The sequence below is a fragment of the Zalophus californianus genome, chromosome 5, assembly GCF_009762305.2.
Source record: "Zalophus californianus isolate mZalCal1 chromosome 5, mZalCal1.pri.v2, whole genome shotgun sequence".
In the NCBI taxonomy this organism is placed as follows: Eukaryota; Metazoa; Chordata; class Mammalia; order Carnivora; family Otariidae; genus Zalophus; species Zalophus californianus.
This window is the reverse complement of record NC_045599.1, coordinates 93,844,081-93,866,857: the sequence shown is the minus strand read 5'-3', so window position 1 is coordinate 93,866,857 and position 22,777 is coordinate 93,844,081. Positions and strand designations below refer to the sequence as shown.

General features: G+C 38.2%; 1 protein-coding gene across 5 annotated transcripts in view; it reads left to right on the top strand.

Moving 5' to 3' along the window:
- The window catches only part of RANBP17 (RAN binding protein 17), a 324,861-nt gene that overhangs the window by 254,045 nt on the left and 48,039 nt on the right, over positions 1-22,777 (top strand). For all 5 annotated transcript variants that reach the window (XM_027605977.1, XM_027605978.1, XM_027605976.1 and 2 more), the window contains 4 exons: positions 1,153-1,256; positions 6,972-7,060; positions 14,418-14,525; positions 17,333-17,415. In XM_027605977.1, coding sequence (XP_027461778.1) covers positions 1,153-1,256; positions 6,972-7,060; positions 14,418-14,525; positions 17,333-17,415 — 384 coding nt within the window. The remainder of the gene's footprint in view (positions 1-1,152; positions 1,257-6,971; positions 7,061-14,417; positions 14,526-17,332; positions 17,416-22,777) is intronic.

The following is a 22,777-nucleotide window of genomic DNA, read 5'->3' as shown; positions in this document are numbered from 1 at the left end:
AAAAAGGATGAGATCTTGCCATTTGCAACATGAATGGACTTAGGGGTATTATGCTAAGTGAAATAAGTCAGACAGAGGAAAACAATACCATATGATTTTACTCAGGTGGAATGTAAAAAAAAAAATGAATAAACAAAAAGCAGAATCAGACTATAAATACCAAGAACAAACTGATGGTTGCCAGAGGGAAGGGAGGTGAGGGGATGGGCAAAACGGGCAAAGGGGAGTGGGAGATAACAGGCCTTCAGTTATGGAATGAGTGAGTCAGGGGAATAAAAGGCACAACATAGGGAAGGTGGTCAGTGGTACTGTAATGGCGTTGTGTGGTGACAGATTGTAGCTACACTTGTGGGGAGCAGAGCATAACTCTAGAGAGGTTGAGTCACTATGTTGTATACCTGAAACTAATGGTAACATTGTCAACTAAAATATAAAGTTGTAATAAAAAATAATTTGCGATTTGTACATATCCATGTTTGAAGTGAAGATTCTGTTTTGATAGAATCCTTAAGGAAACTGCAGTCTACATTTCAAGGGAAAAAACAATAGAAAATGACTCGTTCCTATAAAGAAAAGGAAGCTTGGTGCAAGAGGAAGTATACCCAGGGAGAATGTACTTAAAATCCAAATGACCCATGAGGGACCCCATCTTATTTGGCAGATAAAAGTTTCCCTGCTATCTATTTAACAAATTAATAAAAAAGAACATAAATAAAGGGGAATAATAACTTAGAGCTATCTGGGCACCTGAGTCTTTGAGCCCTTTAGGGCCTTGGCACCTAAAGAGAAGGGAAAAAAGGATCCCTGTCTCTGAGGCTTTGAAAGTGGCTTTCCTTGAGGCATTGGGGAAGCTCTGGGGGCACTAAGAACTGAAGGGCTGAGATGCCCGGGGCATGAGTCTGTTTGATCCAATAAAGAGCCAGGAAAAAAAATGGCTGGTAAGTAATTTTGCTATTTCATTTGGTGCAAAAGAGAAGGCAAAACACAAGAATATTCAATGAGCCAAACAAAGTACAAAATGCAGCATGAGTGTGAATGCAGACTGACCCTTTCCCAGGGACATTTCTAAGCCTGAATGAAGCACTCACGGCCTAGGCTAATGTACAATAGCATGCATTTTAAACTATGGTGACCCTTTTGTTTTTCTGATAGGCGAAGATGAAGACGAATTTGAGAATTTCATGCTGCCTCTTACAGTCTCTTTTGAAACAGTATTACAAATATTCAACAACAACTTTAAACAAGAAGATGTAAAGGTGGGTTTGTTCCTAAATATGATGAAAGATGATTTTGCTCATGCTGGGATATCTAGATCCACAAAAAGGTTTCTGCATATTTGTATGTGCTCTGTGCCTCATCAGTCTTGCTTCCTCAGTTGCATGTGTCTTTGAGTTGTACTTTTCGTGTGAGTACTTCTTTAGTTTCTTGTACAAATTGACTTTGAGGTCAGCGAGTGATTTTGGGCAGTTTATGATTAGATGATTTGTCTCTTGTGGCAGTATCTTTAAAAGAACACTTCTCATGGGTACACCACTTTAAGCATCTCTCTTCCCTCATGTACCCTGCACTGTATGCCTCAATATATTTATAGGGAGGGATGCACACATACTCATGCTAAAACACTACATCTCTAAATATTTTTTTAAACAAGAGTTTATATAAATCAAGACATTATTAAATGGCTAGGCATATATGTATAAATAGGAGCTGGTCTTGAAGTATTGCATTCTTAAACTGAACAAAGTGATTAGGATAACTGATAGCTAAATAAGGTTTTTATGTGCCTGTGGGAGCCGTATTAGGATTGATTTGACAAGTCAGTTCAGCTGTGGCAACAGTCATAATATCTAAGACAACATTATGTTTTATTAGTAAAATCCTTAAGTGTAGCAAGCTGTTTGTGACAAAACAGTCCCATATTTTAATGTGGGGGGTGAGGAACGCAAGATCTGCAAAATAGGAATAGCATCTTCTGAAATCATAATGTATCTGGGCTATATTAAATAGATTAACACTGATTATTATTTTTAAAAGACTAATAAATGTACTCTAGAGGATGCAGGCACCTTTGTTAGTGATGCTCAAGTCATATTTTATCATTATTTGGAGTAAGTCAAAAACATTAACCATCATTTTGCATGGCCTGTCCTCTCTCTAAAATATATATATGCTTGCAGTAAGAAGCCAGATAGTAAAACAGTGGCCTTTGATGATTATTTTAGGGAAATTCTTCTACCAGAAAATAATTAGCCAAATGCGATACCTTTTGAAATAGTTTTTGAAATGAATGTTTATCAACATGCAGTAGTCATAGAATTTTAAAACCAAAAAGGATCTTAGAGATTTTCTGTGTTCATCATCTTGTGAAAACTCTTCACCAGAGTTTCTACTCAGGTTAGCTGTATTTTTTAGATGTCTTCCAAATATTTTGAAGGACCAACAAAAGCTTTGCAGCTTTAAGGTGGCTCTCCATGCCCTTTTATATCAGAAAGAAGCAGTGAGGTTGAAAAACACCATCTTGATAAAAATTACATTTATCTCATTTGAAGATTTCATTATACTCCAAGTCCATTTTGATGTAATCCCATCTAGTTTGATAGAAACCATCTTCCTAGAGTCATTTTTAATGGAGTTCCAGTGATATATCCCTAAACCAGCAAGTTCTTAACGACCCTGGAAAGTGACTGCTTGATTACACTTTAACGGTATTTGCAAATAAAATCACAAGTAATTAAGGGGAAATCTCCAGGCTTTTGAGCAAGTTTGATGCATGATAACTGCCTGATTCAGCTTCATCTAGAGTAATGCTGTGTAGGCAACAGCTACTGAGATCAATAGCAACGTAATGATAGTGGCAGAATTAAGTGAGTAACCTGAGAACTGTGCCTCAGAATGCATGCAGCTGCCGCGAACCAAGGCCACACAGTGCACTCCGTGCTTCCGTCCTAAATGTTCATCAAAAGACGCCCTGCAGGAAAATGGAGTTAGATGCTCTTTATTGCTGATCGTGTCTCTTGCCACATTTATCAGGGAAATTGGATTAGCAGTTGGCAGCTGCAGGTAGACAAGATTCTGCAGTGATTAAATATGCAGCTTGGCTGCATTTGTTGTGACAGACCTTTAGTAAATTCTACTGTAAGCACCATCTGTCTAATTTGTATAAAGAAAACTTGGTGCTTTAAGCTACCGATAAAGAACTAAATCTGTTGCTTTATCATAAACAAAACTTTTGCACTAAATGCTTTTAAATGTAATTTATTAGGTTAAGCCTATTTTTCTATCATGATGAATAAATAATACATGCAAAAGTGCTTTCAGGTACTTCATTTTGCAAGTACTAGAGATAAAAACAGTTCTGTTTTGTTCTTCAATAAAGTATTTAGTATTCCAATCCACAGGAGGTGATGCTGTTAAAATATCTCTATGAAAATGCCGCAGGACTGCCAAATTCATTTAATTTGCAACCCTTACCAGCATTTTCTAGCTCCCTATTTATAGATATTTTTCAAATGCGGGTTTTAGGATGAACATAAGCATCAAGGACCTATGTTGCCAAATTGAAATATGGTTGTGAGGGGAGGAAATGCTGCAAAACTCTTAAATTTATAGCTTTGTTTTCTTACTTAGTCCTAATAAAATTGAAGAGAACATTGAATTTTTGTCTTGGGTTTTTCTCTCCATAGTAAAGGGAAAAAGAAAGCAAATGCTGTGACAAATCCTGGCTCCAAAGCATTAGTTCAAAATATATGTGTTCCCCCTATAATTGTATCCACAGTAAAATATAGTCCACACTCCCTTGACTCATGCATCATTTTTGATTTGGCCATGACGTCATCGAGTTTAAGGAAAATGAATGAAAACTTCTCGGAGGAAGAGGAGCAGTTAAATAGGAACCTGCTATCTTTAGTCCCTTCGTAAAAACTCCACAATGTTAAATTATTTAAAATCCTTGATTTTCAGCATGCGCACATTAAAAGTTTTCGCACTAAGTGCCAAATGTTGCAAACAGCACTTTAACAGAATGATTTTGCTTTGATCCCTGTAGCAGTTCCTGAATAATTTATCACAGGTTATTGCCTTAATTCTGGAGAGGGATAGAGCAATAAAGGCAGATGAAAACACTCCAGTTGAAACACCTTGGGGCCTGCTCATTCCTCTGACACGGCTCTTTTGTTGGAACTATTTAGAGGTTATTAAGATGTGTCTCCAGAATTAAGAGTATGCTGTAAGGATGAAGACAGCCATCTTAATTCTAAAGACAAAGCACAATGACCCTTCACCTTCTTTTTCTTTGTTGTTATTATATAGTAGAATTATGAGGATAATATTATAGCTGCCCCCAGTAGTACCACTACAGTAAAGGGTCTGTCAGACTTCCCATTAGAAACCCTGTTTTGGGGGTCAGGGTGGAAGGAGCCGCATTTCAGCTGTTTCCCGGCCCATTCGTCTCACACTTTGGCACACAGACAACTGTTCACCGTGCAGCGTGCTGAGGCACTGAGCGGTTTCTCCTCGAACTATCCAGAAGGAATCCTTAAGATCAGATACCCCAGACCTACCCGGCTCCCCAAACCAGCCTCACTAAAGACATAGGATCAATCAAGTGTGAACCAACTGTAGGAGAAGGGCAACTTTTGAAATAAACCCCTTTGTACTATTTTAAATGAGATGGTGAACCGAGGCTCCTCCTTCCCTAAATTTCAGTCAGAACGCCTCTTGCTCTCTGAGAATGCTTAGTAGTCCAGTTGAACTTCTAGGTAACAGTCGGCCTGTCTCATAGCAGAGCTGGGTACATTTTGGCTACCAAGAAAGTACTCCCATAGTGTTGAGTATCTGTATAGACTGTTACAGTACTCTTGCTGACGTAAGATACAAGATATTGTTTGAGCATAAGAAATCTGTTTCTTATTCACGTGAACACTGCATTTGCCTGTCCAGTTGAATCTATTGAAAACATACTATTAGTTCCTATATTGTTATATGCTTCCTCTGCTCTGTAGTAACATTTTCTAAAAGTAAACGTTGATATAATTTCATAGATTTGAGTCACTTAGAGTACTTTTATTAACTTGGCATCTTTTAAAGAAGAAAAATTTGTGAAAAAGTAAATGTTAACCTTTTTGTGTAATGAAGATGGTCTAAAGATATTTTAAGAGCCCTTTGCACTAGGCATGAAGAAAGTGAAACTCCTGGTTCCTATTGACCAGTTTAGAGCTGAATGTGGGTGCCTTATGTATATGTGAAAACTTAATGTTATTTGAAGCATAACCTGTAACCTGTAAGTATACATAATAAATATAGAAATGCCCACTGTCAGAGAAAGACTGCAGAGCTACGTACTCAGAATAGGATTGTTCCAAGAAGGCTTCTTAGAAGATGTATTTTGTTCTGGAGGCTGTGAGAAACGTGGAAAGCTACAAAAGAGGGGAACAGGTTCCGGGTGGTGAAAATAGGTTGCATAAAAGGCAAAATGGCTTTTTTTAAAAAATAGCAAGTCACATGAGAGAACTGTAAGGAGGTGAGCCGGTTCTAGACTAACAAGAACTAGTGAGATTATGAGAGGAAAAAGAATGAGTCATTTAAAGAAACAGAAACAAATTCAGGGTTTACAGACTCAAATTCAGATTACCATCACTTTAGAAACGGTTAGGCGGTTAGAAACTAAATATTTTATAAACGACTTCTGGTTATATCAAGTCACCTTTTAGGTACAGGGTTGGGGGACGATCAGAAATTGCAGGTACTTCTGACAGATAAACGGTTATTTTACTTTGAGATGTTATTTAGCCATTAAGATGAGGCTTATGATTCACTTCCAAGTCCTTGATGATCATTTAAAGGCCTTCCTATAAAGAGGTTTTCATTTCTTAACCAATGTGTGAGGAAAAAGAAAATCTGGTAAAAAGAAAACTTGAGAGCCATTTCCTGGCAGAATCTTCCTACTGAAACAGTATCTTCAGAAACCACAGTTGCATATCTCAATTATCCCACCCCCTTGTTTTGCAATTATGTTTATTTGTGCTCTTTGTTCTGACGTTCTAGCATCTGTTCCTGGGTTTTCTTTTTCTCTTCCCAAGCATCATCCTAAGGACAGCTTAATTAAGAGTCCGTAGTACAAATCAGATCTCTTTTATTTAAGAGTCAAGTGGTTTTTTTCTGTCTCTCTGAAACTAAAGATTTATGGAACATTTAGTACGTGTCAGGCTCTTGTTAGGCATTCTTACATAAATTTATTAAATTTATTCCTCACAATGCCTCTGTGAAAGAGGCAATAGTAGCCCCTTTTATAGATGAGAAAACTGAGACTGTAAATTGTTGCCTTGCCTTAAGTCTTACAGCCAAGCAACAGAGCTGGGACTCAAATTCAAGGCTTCTAATAACCAAAACAGATCTCTTTTCCTTACACCTTTTCCTTTTCCTTGCTTGGGGATTGTGAATGCCCTTCTCGGAATGTCATGGTAGCAATAGGTCACCTGGCCAGTTTTATTTTGTCCTCGGTGACTAGAGATATTCTTTCAGGATCTTTAAATGCCAGTGTGCTTCCAGGATAGACTCTAGGTTGCATAGTGGACTGACTGCATGCAAGCCGGTGTGGTTAAGATTTGCTATTATTAAATAACGTCTAGACCCTGTGCATCTCTGTTCTGTGGAATTATCAATCCTCATCTCCCCCCCCCCTTTTTTTTCTAATTTGGCATTATTCAGAAACAAAGTATATTAAGAATCCAAATGTTCCTAAACTACTGGAATCATGACTTAGCTCAATTTATAAGAAGCAAAGTCGAGTTGGTCAGCAGATTTGATGGTCTGTTTGTTTAAAAGGGTCTACGGTTTTCTATAGAAAGGGATCTGAGCGAGACATTTTAGCTAATGAATCAAAATCAGATATGTGGTCATTATTGCCTGATTATTACTCCATCTGCTCTGTGCTAACGTGAAAATCAATTACTGTGTCTCTTTCCCACTGACAGCGTATGTTGATCGGGCTGGCAAGAGATCTTCGAGGGATTGCCTTTGCACTGAACACAAAGACCAGCTACACCATGCTGTTTGACTGGATGTATCCTTATTACACTGTGACAATACCAGCTCTGTGCACAGAGGGATGCCAGGCCCCTCGCTTTCGTTTAATAGTATGGCACAGTAGGGAAGAGGAAACAAAGCTAAATGAACTAATGTGTAATCAGCTAAAAATTACAGCACAGTGGCAGCAGTGCAGATAACTGAGCACAGCATTTGGAGACCCAGCTCAGAGAGGTCACTTTTTGGTGCCATTAAATATTGACAACTTAAAAATCACATCCCCAAATGATTGTTTATATAGGGATTGCAGGGATAATCAGGCTAACATCTTTAACTCAGGATCAATGAATCTTACCATTTGACATTTTTCGAGGAGATTTGAATTTCTACTCCATCTCAATTAGCAGGGCTGAGAAGGTTACTTTATCTCTCAGAGGCTTAATTTGTCATGCTACAGTTTTTCACCATCATGAAAATATTAATGGACATGAAGAAGGGGGAAATAAATGGTCAGGATTTTTCATTTGGTATAAAATCTGAATTTTCCTTTGCCAAGGCTTAGTACAGAGAACGGCATCAATAAACAAAGAAACAAACAAACATCTCCCACAGAAATACCTCTTCACATAAGAGGGAGACGAGTGTGGACTTTGGTGTCAGACCAGGTTTGAAATCCAGCTCTCCACTTGCTGTGTAAACCTTGGCAAGTCATTTCACCTCTCTGAGTCTTGGTTTTCTCATCTAGAAAAGGAGACATCCAGTATCATAGCTCACTGTGACCCTTAAAATAGGTAGCACACTTTGTATAATGTCTGGAACATATCTGGGAGTCATAAACAGTTGCTATTAGTACTGTTTTAATAATATTGTATGAATCCTCCTTGATCCTAACAGGAAGTGACAATTTACACAAGTCGTATAGGTGTAATATGTTTTCATGTCTTTATACATAAAACCATCAGAACACCTAAAAAGAATTCGATAGCCTTAAAGCTATTTTATTTTTTAAGTTACGCTATTTCTCAGTTGCTCTTGAAGTCCTTCTTATCCAAACTTCCTTCATAAATTAAACTGCAAAAGAAACTTCTTAAAGGCAGTCTTTCACTATGGATGCCACATAGCTAACAAGGGATTTGGGCATGTTTTAGGGCGAACTCTATGCATTAAAAAAATTTTTTTCATATTAATTGGAATACTGACTTACATTTTTAGTTACTATTAAAACCTACTTCATCAGATATATGTGTCCATAGAAGGATTAGAGATAAGAATTTTCCATGTCATTGAAGAACCATGTCTTTATATCAGCATACAAAGTACATATACAGAGACTGTAGTTTTTAACATGGAAAGTCCTAAAAGTCTTTTAACTATGAAAAATAAACTGAAATTACATACGACCTTTTATTTATCTAAACATAAATAGAAGCTCACAAAGTAAAAACTTTCATTTATTTGAAAAAAATCATAAAAACCTAGTTTTGGCACTTTAAAATTGATGGTGATCTACCAAGCTGCAACTCGAGGCCTAGTCCAGCAATTAATGTTTCATGTTTCCCTCCTCAACAGTTCCAACCAAGAATCAAGTCCAGAACCTTTCCTCTCAGTGTCAAAGAATACAGATATCTGCCATAATTGATACTGCCTAAAATTCATAGAACATATTGTAATTTAAGTTTTTAATTAAGTCTGTTTTCCATTTCCTCCCTAAGCTTCGTCTTTTGGGCACCTAGCTGAAATGAAACTTTTGTCCAGCAGATGGCAGACAAGAGCAAATGGAAGGCCTTGGGACTTAATGTTTTGTTTTGAACTGGAAACTATTGTCTCCTCCATGTGACCATAGATGTTGATGTTATTAGGGTCAGTGGCGAAGGCTGAAGTGTCAGTTATGCAGGAAGCTGTGTTAGATTGCCAAACAGGATGGCTTGGTACCGGCTTTGCTTATAATAATTGAGTTTCAGTAGCAAATCAGCTTCCTTGGGAAAAGGCCAAAGGCTTTTCATAATTGTATTGACAACAAAATGAATATGATAAATGGTGTTCATTCAGTTGAGACAAGATTTATAGTTTTCCTTTGGGCAAGGGATGAAGAGCAAATATTTATAATAATAGTAAAATTTGTTTAAAAGTTACATTATTTGATAATTCAAAAAGCTTTATTAAAATATTTTGAAATACTTTAAGCAGTTTCAGGTGATAAAGTATAGATTCTTTTCAAAGTATTCTAGTAAAGTAAAAATGAATAAGTATATGGTAAAAAAAAAACATGGATATGAAAGTCATTTATTCTTCCTGAAATATTGATATGTCAAACCGTCAGTGATGATTCCCACATTACTGCTGGGGAAAGTTAGTTTTGCCTTTTATCCACATAAATGTGTGTTCTTTAATTTGTTATACAGTCCTTAGCATGCAGAAGAAATGTCCTATAAGAGCATATGTCATCTTAAAGTCAAAATGCATTTTATTTATGGCGATTATTTGATAAAATGCTATTTTAGTGGTTAGCTATTTAATTCAAAAACATATCTGCAAACACTACATTAACTGCTACACGAACTGCATTGCTTATCACTGTCCTTCCAAAACCAAATTGCCTGCAACTACATAGCAAACATGTTGATAAATTGTTCTGCTCCTGGAGAATTGAAGAATCGTTGATGCACTTCTTTGCCCCTATAGTGAGAACATGGCAATATAAAAACACCTTACCTTGTAGTGCATTTAGTCACCTTGTTTAGACTTTTCCCAGATCATACTTAGACTGCTAAGTGTCAAAAATCCAGACGGCAATTGGAAAAAAAAGAAAAAGGAACGTGTATGATCATCATAACCTGATCTCTAAGTGCACTGGTTTTCAGTCAGGTCATCGGTGCTGTTTATTAATATGCATAAACACATCATACAAAGACAAGACTATGTGTAGGTATATAGAAGGGTGCAAACCTCTGAATAAAACAGTCGTGGATTCCAGTCCTGGCTTCACCACTTAACCTGTGGGGCCTTGGGGAACTTCCTTACTATCTCAGCATCAGTTTTCTCTTCCACAAAACAGGGTTAATCATACCTGTCCCACAGGTATAGTGTAAAAAGTGAGTGAACTGCCATCTATAAAGGGCCCACTATAATGTCTGGCACAAAGTAAATACTGCACCACTGTTGTTAGTTCCTCTCCCTGATACGGAATGAGACAAAGGAATCCCATTTGCTCACTTATTCAGCAAATTTGGCTAAGGACTGTGCTAGGTTTCATGAGGGATGTAGATTACTTAGACTCAAATCCTACCCCAGAATGAGCTTATAATTAAATAGAGTCTGTTAGATACCTACATAAATGACTGTAATAAAATATAGAAGGTGATGAGTGCCATAACAACAGATACAAATAGAGTGATTGCATTTAGCTGGGGAATCAGAAAGGGCTCTGTCAAAGTGCAGATATTTCCCTGGATCTTACCAAACAAGTAGGATTCAAGTATTGGAACTATGAAGTAAGAGGTTTTCGGTTGGCCTAAGCACAAGTTTTGGAAGGGGAGTAGAGAAGATGTTTTGTTGTAGGTACCACTGATTTCATGGTTAGAAATGCAGGTTGCCTGGGACCCTTGAATATGAAGCTAAGGAATTTAGACCCTTATCCCATAGATAGAATTAGGCAGTTGTTTCCATTGACTAACAAAATCAGAATTGTGTTTCAAGAAGAAAATAATCGGCACTATGTTGGACAGACAAATAGGGAAGAAGGTAAACCTGAAAAATCACTGTTCGGCAAGCATTGTTTTAAGTACTATGTGTCAGGCCTGAGGAATGAATAAAAGGATTGCTTTTTACCAGAATGAATAAAATGGACGGCTCTTTAGAAGCTCACAATCTAGTGGATATATAACAGCCTAATATTCACTAGTATAACATACTAATGAACAGTCAATGTGTTGTCACAAAGATGTATGCAAAGGGCCATATGAACATGTAAGAGGAAGAGATTGGCATTTTGGGCCAAAAAATAAAAAATAAAAAAAGTAGGCTTCCCAGGGAAGTGAAAGTTGGGCAAAGTGTTGGAAGCTGGATAGGCATTTGCTAGACAGGAGAGAAAGGAGAGACTTCCAGCAGCATTTGGCTTCGCGGACAAAGGTATGCGTGTTTTGCATTCATGGAGTACCTTTAAAATAAGCTGTGAACTGGCAAGCTGTTTCTCTTCTGGAATCACATCCTCACACCCCTATCTCCTAACAGGTTTAAGAAAAACTCCTTTATTGCCTTCTAGGATATTACCATGCTTCCCCTACTATGAGATCCCAGAGGGAGAGAATTACGTTTTTACTCATTTCTGTTTTCTTGGGGCCCAGCACGTAGTAAGTTAGACTAATTACACGGTGGATGGATGGATGGGTGGTTGTTGTCAAGAAGGAAACCCCATACTTCTCATTTTGTCGTATTTGGCATCTGATTAAGGCAATGTCACATCATTAATGCTTTTGATCTTTCACTTATCTGATGGAGACGTTAGGAATTCGTCAAGAAGGTTTAGGTGAAAGCAATAGGGCTGTGCCTCTTCTACCTAAGGGCTCCCACTGTCTTCCCGCTTTCCATATATACGTAGTCCTCACAGGCCCTGGAAAATTAAACTCTGAGAGCAGGTTCTGCTTCTCACCCTGTAATCTGAGTCTGGCACTCTTGCTCTGAAGCCCTTTTCACCTCCCTGCTCGGTAGGCCTCTACTCTGCTTCCCAGTAATCACTCATTTTCTCTGTGGCAGTCACCTCTGTCAAAAGCATATTAGAATTGGCCCCACTCTCATTCCACACAGAAAAGGGAGCATCCCCTCATATCCCCCGGCTTTCTCCCATAGTGCATGCAGTGTGCTCTGAAAAATAGGATGGGCCTGATGCCTTTAGAATGCCTGGCAAAGGGGCTTGCGTGTGCCTAGGGTACTCTGAGATTCCGAGATTTGGGTCTTTGCCGTTTCCTGACAAGCCTTTCCGATGCTTTCCCACCAGTGATCACTGAGTTCATGCTCAGGGGATCTCTTGGTGGAATCCTTTCTCACCTGTGCTCCTCTGGCACTGCTTCCGAATTTTGGTACTCAGAGCATCTCTACTAGATGTCAGCCACTCAGACTTGAGGATGAATTCCCCAAGAATAAAAGCCATGCCTTACTTGTCTCTGGATCCCTTGCCCCTAGTGCAATAAATAGCACATAGTATCTATGATCTGTCGAAAATAGCGTATTTCCTACTACGTGGAAAAAACAGTAAGTTATCTGACAATAGCCAAGATAGAATTAATAATTAAGTTCATTAAGTTCAATTAATTTCATTTTTTTTCATTTCTATCCAACTGAAACCTTATATATACACACTTCTTATCTCCCTTCTCCACCTTATTTTCCATTGTAGTACTTTCTAACATATTATGTATGTCTTTTATTTATTTTCTGCCTTTTCTTATTAGAATATAAATTCCATGAGGGCAGGAATTTTTCAGTGTTTGGTTCACTGGTGTCTCCAGAGAGTCTAAAACAATGAATAGATAGTTCTACAATAGGCCTTCAGTAAATACTTGTTAAGTAAATTCTTTCAACATATACAAATACAACAAATACAAATACAGAGCCTTAACATTGTATATCTGGGGAGACAAAGTGTTGCTTTTTGCAATTTTAGGGAGCTTGCCACTCTTAAGGGATTAGAAGCCTTATTTTCATTGGAAGAAATAAATAGATAGTTCTAATCAAATACACTGTACCTCATTTTTAGGTTGACAAGTTTACAGCAACAAATATTTATTGAAACCTACTTTGCGCCAGGTCCATGTGTACAGCAAGTGCTGTACAGCTAGGTCCTGCCCTCAAGAGGCGTATAATAGAATAGGAGAGATAAAGAGATAGGAAAGCACTAGCACAGGGTACCATAGCCATGCATAGGAAACATACCTAACCAAGTCTTAGGGGAGGGGGAGGCCAGGGAGGCTTCTGAGGGACAAATAGCAATAGCAGGGGGCATGGTAGGGAAGAACAGTCTGCCCTTTAGAAACTCACTTTCTAATGGGGCAGGCAGGTGACACAAGCAAGCAACCCTAGTAGAATCTGTTGTTAAGAGACCCTGTATCGGAGTGCTCATTGAACGTAGACGAGGAAGAGATTGACGCCTTTTGACAAAAGAGAGAAAGTTTCACCATCCCAGGGGAAGTGAACTTGAGCTAGGTTGAAAGAGGAATGGGTTAAAGCAGAAGAAGCCGCATGTAGAGGAATGGAGACAAGAAAGTTGGCATCTGTGGATTTGCAGAGAATTAAGAACGACTGAACCATGGATAGGGCAGGAGTACTAAGAGATGAATCTGGAGGTATGCAGGACTGGATCTTAAAGGTCCTTGTATGCTATCCTAATGAATTTGAAATGTATTTTAAGAACAGGGGAAAAATTGTGATCTTTTTCACCATGGAGATCTCTACCCATACCACACAGGGAAGGAATGCCATAAAGTGATCCAGTTCAGCACTTTCATTGAAACAGAAAGACAAGTACGTTGGAAAACATCAGAAAGAGAGAGACCTAGAGAGTAAGAAAAGAAAAAGGAAATGAAGGAGTGGCACAGTAAGAGTTTTTTTCCCGCTGCAATTTTAGGCCTTAATTTTCTATTTATGTGTCCATTTGTCAAGGAGGAGGTCAGTTATGGCTTAAAGGGCCAGTGGCGCTGAGGCAGAGTTTTCCAGGTTCTGTGGTCTCCGCCATTGACTTATCAGAGGCATACACTGCTTACTATTGATGAGGATGTTTGAGAATTTCTCCTTGGGTGTACATGGGACTACCTTTTAGCTGACCCTGAGTATATCAAAAGTTACCCGAAGCTTTTCTTCAAGCTAACATCTCCTGTGTTCCCTGGATCAACTGCAGTGGGACCAAGCAGAGCAAGTCAACAACTTAAAAAAGATAGATGTATGGGGGTTATTATTACTATTTCCCTCCACTTTTATGTATTTTCAAAATTTCATAATAAACAACATTTTTTCTTAAGTAATTTAATGTCCAAGAAAATGGTATTAACAATTCAAATATATCTTTTTCCTCATTAAATTTCTCTTCCTTTCCTACAGTATTAAGCACAATTCTTTAAATGTGTTACTTATATGATACTTTCGGGGTATGTCTTTTATTTATAGTGTGTACCAAGAATGAAGGAACATAATGTATGGGAGATGTTACAAAGAAGAGCAAATCATTTACAGTCCCCCCAAAAATGTACAGCTGTGCAGGTTAGGGAGAGCAATTTATAAACTTACTATTGTATACCAAACATAGAGCAAATGTGGATTCCTTTTTTGCTTTTTAAGTGCCACTAATTTTCAGGAACAATATTTCTTTTGACCCAACTTAAGTTCTTTAACAGCCTTTTTAAAAGGTACCCCACATATCTTCCCATTCTTCAGACGACGATTGAGCGGTGGTATGGAGAGCCAGCATGTACCACTCCCATCTTAAAACTTATGGCAGAACTGATGCAAAATAGGTAAGAAGTGCACTGAGGGAGAAAAAAAAAATCGCTATTTGGCAGCATCTCCAGAGGTCAGATTTTCCTGCCTGCTATGTGTATATTCAAGGCTTAGCAAGCACTCAGGAACCAGAAGGTTTAAAATAACTGGTGAAAGCAATAGAATTAGAGACATAAGGTTGAGACCTCTTGGGAGAAAGAACCTAGTACACTTAGGTATGTGAGGTGAAAGACTACCGCCACCATTATCTAAAATAGTCAAAGGCACAAATGGAGGGAGGGCAGCTATTTTAACCATTTCACGGCGTAACTGAATTCTGTAGACTTTTAAGGCAGGAAAGAAGTTTAGAGGTCTCCGAGTTGGGCTGCTTTCTTTATGAAGAAGGGGACTGAGTCCCAGAGCAGTTCATGGACTCATAGTTTGTCTCAGGAGCCCCCGGGATTGTCCCTGCTTTGACTCCTAAGTTATCCTTCTTCTTCTTTGGCAGTATGCATGTATGTGGATGATTTGTGTGCTCAATGTTTTCATTTAAATTGCGATGACAATAAACAGGGGTGCCTATATCTTTTCGAATTACTGTTTTCATTTGGAAGAGGGAACGTAAATGCTCAGTAGTGGAACTGCTGGGTCATCTGGTAGTTCTAGTTTTAATTTTTTGAGCACCCTCCATTCCACTTTTCACAGTGACTACACCATTTTGCATTCCACCAACAGTGCGCAAGGGTTCCTTTTTCTCCACATTCTCACCAACACTTGTTATTTCTTGTCTTTTTGACTCTAGCCGTTGTAACAGGTGTAAGCTGTAATCTCATGGTGGTTCTGAAACTAATATGACACTATATGTTAATTATACTTCAATAAAAAATTTTAAGAGTGAAAAATAGCATAAATAGCAACGACAACACTTGTTTTTTGCAGCTACAACACTTCTTAAAAATTGCCTGAAAACTTAAAGAAAAAATTGCCTAGTTGACCTTATAATTTGCACAGACCAGCAGAGATTCAAATACTCTGCATGTAAATATTAACAAAGATGTAGCTAAAAGAGAAAAACTGCAAAAAGCCAATTGGTTTTACCTCTTTAAAATATGTCATTATGAATATGGCTTCACACCAAATTACCTGTCACTTAGCCATCCTATTTCATCAGCTCCTCCTTGTAAACTGCATGTTGGAAGGGAGATATCCAGACAGGGAAGGAGTATGGACTGCAGCTGTAATTTAGCTCTCATGCTGGGTTTTTCACAGTAATAATTTAAAATCTATTAAACAAGAGGTGGGAAAAGACCTGGCAAATAAAGAAATGTGAGTATTACTCTTTTTAAGGCTGTTTGTTTTTTAAAAACTATTCTCGTATTTATCTTAGATACTGAAGGAAGGATAGCTATGTATTTCATATTAGAAATTTGGTTTTATGAAATTATGTTGCTGATATATATTGCTGATAGAACATTTAATACTAAATGAAAAAATCATTGCATTATATATTATATTTTATGCCTGCCGTAGGCAAATGATTCATATCTATCTAGCGCAATTATCATATAAGAAGTACCTAGTGAAAACCTGTAACCTCAGAAAATGTTATCTTGTCTATAGTTCTCCAGAATCTAATGTGAATTATGTATGTACATTTCTTTTCTTTAGTCAGTAATTGTATGCCAACAATCAAAAAGTTCACAATATTTCTAATAAGTTATCATTGCACCTTATCCTAAAGCATTTTGAAAAAGCCTGGAGAAGCAACAATTCATCATTCCTGGCAAAGGGACTTTAGCAAGTATCTTTGCTTTTTTGGTATTTCTTTGCTAGGACCTGGTTTCATATTTTTTGCTAGTCCTTTAAAAATATATACCATTATTTCTTGAAAGCACAGACATCCGGCATATCAGAGCCAACTAAAGCCAAACTGATGTTTAAAAAGCAAATATGATGTCAGAATGGCATGTCAGTGCTGTATCCTGTTCATTCTGTTCCCCCACCTGTCAGGAACCCGGGAAGTAGAATTGTTCTCGTTTAGAACTTCTGGGACTTCTTTCTCTTTATTTGAGCTATGTACAATGGACACTATAGTCTGAATGGAATTTATTGTACTTGAAATATGCTTGAAGTTTCAGGTGATTCATTATGCATATGAACAGTATTAAAATTACCTAGATCTTCTATCCGTCACTTTAGAATTTGTTTTGAAAGTATGTATGGGGCACTACAGGAGATTGCAAATGTAAACCTCTGTCCAGGTATTTATATCAACTTACATATACACACCTGGATTTTGTTAATACTATCTATCAACCACTTTGCATGAAAAGAGAAGAGAAAGGTCTGCAGTATAGGATGTCAAGATATTGTTTTGATAGATAAAAGTGAATCCTTTAATCAGCAAATGAATGAAATTAACTCTTCTTAATTGTCCTAATATCTTTATAGTGAGAAATCAGCATACATGTTTTATCAACACTTGTTTAATGGAATGGCACTTTTTTAAAAAAAGGATAATTGTAGGGGCGCCTGGATGGCTCAGTCAGTTAAGCATCTGACTCTTGGTTTCCGCCCAGGTCCTGATCTCATGGGTTGTGAGATCGAGCCTGCCTCGGGCTCTGTACTCAACAGGGTCTTGAGAGTCTTGAGAGTCTTTCCCTCTGCCCCTCCCCCACTCACGCTCGCATGCACGTGCTCTCTCTCAAATAAATAAATAAATCTTTTTTAAAAAGGGATAATTGTACTGCTGCTACTTCTAATACATGAAAATGCTAGGGACTTTAAATCTACATCTGGTTTCTTTATCTACATACAGAGTCTGATTTTTTGCTGTATTTCTTAGATCCCAGCGTTTGAATTTTGATGTATCATCTCCTAATGGAATTCTTCTCTTCAGAGAAGCTAGTAAAATGATTTGCACTTATGGTGAGTATCTTTTTCCATATTTGTCTCAGCAATATAACTTTATCTCTTTGGAGAAAAGAAAGATGTTAGTTATTTTGTTCTTTTGAACCTTCATATCTGTATGAATTTGTGAAGTGGGTAATAGGAGTGCAGAAAGCCAGAGCTGTCATACTGGCATCAAAAGTAAGTAAGCAGCACGCCTTTGACTACAAATCATGCCTGACCAACTTGATGAATTTCTTTTGGATAAAATTGCAGTGTCAGTAAGCAAAGGGAATACGCTAGATAGAATACTGAAAAGTTATAGCATATTCAGAATTGCCAAAAGTTACATCAGGGAATTTGCTACTGTGAATCAAGGAATGCTTAGACCAGTATGTCACCAGCACTGAATTTTGGAAAAATATCCTGCTAAAGAGCAGTAAATATTTTATTGCAGTGAGTTTTTGGGCACTGCACTCTTAGAATCAGAGTTCTATAGTAAAGCTGGTCCTATTCAGTTATCGTCAAAAAATTCGGTTAGCGGTTACAGTTGAACCTTAAAACTACCATAAACCCTAATACTTGCCAATTCTGACAGCTTCATCAATGAAATTCTCAACTCTCTGAGATCTTTATGGAGCCTGGCCATGGGGAGAGGATGGGTAAGAATCCTCTGTTCTACCCTGCCCCATGAATGCTGCTACAGGCTGGGCTGTGTGCAGTGCTCTTCTTGAGAGATGGTTCCCTGTGTCGTCTCCTCGTATTCTCTGCTTTGCCTGTTGGTTCTTACTTTTCCAAATCAGTAGCCAACTCTGAGTACATTTGGTCTCAGAAATTACCTGAAATTCTCATATTTCTTTTTGAGCACCTTGAAACAGATTTTGCAAAATTTTGTAAAGCCTCTTTGTGTGTGTGTGTGTGTGTGTGTGTGTGTGTGTGAGTGTGTGCACACATATGTATAGGAACAACCACTAAAAGTGTATCACCTTTTTAAAAGTAAAAGCCTGGTTTTTTTTGGTTTTTTTGTTTTAAAAAGCAGAAAAACAAAAATTGTTTTCACTTCAATCCAAAACCCATTCTGGGATGGTAATCTATATGCATTGTAGGCCTCTATTAAAAATGCTTAGTCTTAATTGTGCATTTGATTTTTAGAGTTTGAGCTTGTAAGTGTATGAAAACTACAGAAAGCACCTATTTAAGGCAGTAAACTTTCACTCTCCCCTATTCATCTGTACCAGCAACTACATTGTCACAATTTTTTTTATCTGTTGGAAATAGACACTTCAGAATCAGATAAAGTAGAAATGCTTTGCCTCCTAAAGGTAAAAAATGGACCCCTTCTCAAATATTCTCAATGCAGTTTGCTGTACTTCCAGTGTATATCTAACTCCTCTCATTGTTTTACCATACAAAGATAAATGTCTGGACCATTTTCCAAAATGGTATCTTAGAAAAAGCATAGTTTTGGGGACACCTGGGTGGCTTAGTTGGTTAAGCATCCAACTCTTGATATCAGCTCAGGTCTTGATCTCAGAGTCATGAATTCAAGCCCTGCATTGGGCACCACGCTGGGAATGGAGCCTACTTAAAAAAAAGAAAAAGCATAGTTTTTGAAGATTAAAAGCTCTGAGTACCAATCATAGTACCAACCCTTATCAACTCCATGACCCTCAGCCAAGACACCATACCTCTTTGTGCCTTGTTTTCTCATACACAAAATTAGGAATAATGACTACCTACTGACCTACCCGTCTACTTAGAAGAGGTGGTTAAGTGAGCTGCTCCGGGTAAAGGGCTTGGCACAGGGTGTGACATGGAATGGCATTCGGCGAACATGCGTCTCCTTGATCCAAAGCCATTCTCTTACACTCACAGAACCAGCCTTCTTTGGACAGGGCTTCACTGACCACATCACTTTTTGGTTGTACTCTTGCTGGGACCACACCGTCCTGCTTCCTTCTGCCTATAATAAGTGCTTCGCTTCTATTTCCTCTCTTTTAAAGAGGAAATGATGTTTCTTATTAGGAAACAATGTATGTATAAGAAATGCTTAGTAGTTGATAGAGCTTTAAATGTAGAAATGTCAGATTTCTGTTACCAATCACAATTGTATCTTTCCTTCTTCTTTTTCTCGATCCAGTTTCTTTCACTAAGTGTAATTTTTCCTTTGGGGCTTATTCACTGTTACATTAGGACTGATAAGAGCAGTGACTTTCTCGTCCAGTGTTCCTGGACCTCTAGGGCAGAATGTATGTCCAGCAAGTGACACCAGAAACAATCTCAGAACAGTGCCAAATCGCCAGGCTTCAGACGCTACCCAGTCCTCTGTCACGTTGTCTGACATAGGCAAAGGCATTGCAGCAAAAGCTGAGAAACTTAACTATGTGAGGATTACGTTGGAAGAAGAAGAAGAGGAGCAGACAGAAGGAGAGAGAGGAAGAGTGGGAAGAAAAGAAAGGAGGTAAAGCAGAAAAGAGAAAAAAACCTTCAAAGCATTCTTGAGAAGGAAAGCCAGTACGTTTTCTTACCCTAAAGAAAAACTCTAGGGGATTAAAGCAAGGCGCTGCACCTTGGCTTGGACTAATAATAATGGTAGCTTTTATTTTTTAATCAGCTATTACATGCCTGCTCCTACACTAGACCATTTATCATTCATTAGCCTATCAAGTCCGCAAGGTGGGTATTTTTCTGCCACTCAGTACTCATTTGGCCTTGGCTAAGTTGCTTAGCCTTTCTTGCTTCGGTTTCCTGTTAGACAGAGAAAAGAATACCTACTTCATAAGGTGGTTACGAGGATTCAGTTCAATAGTGCATGGCAAACTCTTAGACCAGTTAGCTTCTGTGATGACTGTGATGAAGAAATCGAAGCTCATAAAGATTAAGAAACTTCCAAAAGATTGCATAGCTACCAAGTAGTTGAATTCGAGTTTCATTCAGTCTGTGTAACTTCAAACAGGAGTCCTGTAGGACTCCATAGTCCTTATTGCCACTTGGGAGTTGCCACAGGAAGATTGTGCCTTGAATATTTATGAGGAAGCACTGTTCTTTAAAGTATGGTGATTTCTATCCTAAAACTTAAGGGAAACCAAAGGCTCAGGGGAAAAATGTCCTTCAACTTTGTCAGCCCTGACTTCAACACGTGCACTTTACATAGAATAATAGAAAAATATCTTTTGCCCTTCACTGATTCCCATGCTGGCCCCCATCAGCCAAGCTGATTTGATCTATCTTCACCCCCTATAATGCTTTATTACCCATGCTTTTCCCTCTGGAGACTGTAATATGCTCATGGAGGGAGTTCATGTGGTCACCATCCAGGAGGCTGGAAAATAAGGGAGAGCGTGACTGGGAGGACACAGAAGAGCAGCATTATTTATTTCTTTGGTAAGCCAAGCGGAAGGGAGGGGAAACCCATGGAGGAAAGAGGCTAGAACATTCTGTGATCCCTTCTGTCCCCATCTTCACTGGGTTTCTTCTCTGCTCACGTCTCATGGGCAGTGTTTGGGCAGTCAATGATTGGGGTGGTGCAGAACAGGGAGGACTCTTTTTCATAAGCACCTGATTTGTTGCATATTTTGTGGAACACCTCTACCTTGCTGCTCAGTGAGACTGGCAGGAAAATAATACTTTTGATATGCTGTTTTATTTATCTGCATTCTGTCATGATATACTTTGATGTAAGTTTTTAATTTTGCTTCAGCTCTCAGCTGTTCTCGCCGTTACAGCTCAGGGTCAGCAATGAGGTTAGCCACAGTAGCACAAAACAATTTCCTGTTTGTACAGCCCAGGTAACATTTGGATGAGGATTAAATTTTACCACATTTTCTACTAGCCCAAGCCTATTATTTCTAATGAGTTTTAAATTGCTTCAAGAACATGTATTTCAAAACTTAGTGCTGTGATCCATTCAGCCTGAGCAACTTAATAAAAGAAATTTCTTTCTTAAATTTTTGGTTAAAATGTTGCATGCAGTGTAATAAATGTTATTACTTTGGAAACCGACTTCTCAGTTTTAAGAACTGGATGTTTTTTATGCTCAATTTCCATTTGTCTCATCTTTTCTTCCCTTAGCCTCTGGGTACTGGTATCTTTAGTGACATCTATTGGTTGAAGAGTGCACAGAAGGGAGAAATGGTGATTATTCTCGTAAGACTAGCCAAAATGGAACTGCTTTTATTCCTTCCTTAGATAACCTGATTTAAGAAAGCTCAGTGTGCAAAAATCTAAACTTTGAAAATGGATGGAACAGTTATGATTATTCACTACATATAAGAATTTACATCAGGGTTCTTTAAAGCAGTATATACGCTCCAGGTGCATTTAAGGTATGACTTAATCACATGCTTAAATTGGATTTGTAAAGCAGTGTACAAACCACTGTTATTTATTGTGACCTAGAAAACAAACTAGTGGTTTTCCAGCTGGATTTTGCGGCGCCCAAGAGATCTGTGTAAGTACCATCGAGGCTCTCCAGATAGCAGGGGAGAAAGCACCCTCCTGCCACCTTGACCAGAACCACCCAGCTATGTAGTTGCACTAGGTTTGTTTGTAAAGGGGATCACCTTTTGAAAAGTTTTTCTCTTAAAGACCTTGAAAATTACTGGCATGTACTATTAGAAGCATTGTAAAAATGAAGGATTATGATTGTATATTTATGTTTGAGTGATTATAAAAAGATAGTTGAAGAGTACTTTGGTCCTGAAATAACTAGAGACTTCAAAAATATCACCAGGAAATAATAGTTCTGGAAAACAAACTATTCAGGAACCACATACGTGGCCTTCTACTTGGTTGGGGACATAGAATGACAAAGTAGTACAGTAAAGCTCACAAAAGTCTTCTGAAGGCAATGGAATGATCAACCCCTTGAGGATCAAAGCACCAGGATCAGGTGGCTTACAAAAGCAAGGCCTTGAGGAACACGTTCCACAGCAGATCCACCCATGTTGGACTTGGCTCCTCTTTGCACACAAGCAGAAAATACTGAATAAGCTGTCAAATAAGTGAGGGTGATCTCCAAGTGTGTGGAGTTCAGTGGATTCTTTCACCCAGGCAGCTAGAATTTATTGAGGATTTACTATGTGTCTGATACTGTGAGAGTTACAAGAGATAGGAAAAGAAAGAAGACACACAAAAAAGAATCTTACTGATTCTTCTCTTGAGGAACTTGAGTCCAGCAGGGGATTCAGTCAAGTGAATGAAGACTTAGGATGCATTGTGCTCACATTTATGCTTGAGAAGCACACAGTACAATGGGATCCCAGAAGAAGTTTCTCACTCAAACTGAGGAGTCAAACAAAGAAGTACCTTTTGAAGGAATAGAATAGGGTCCAGAAGTTTGAAGATGCTATTTCAAGCAGACAGTAGCTTTTACAAAATTATATGCCTATAAAACATTAGC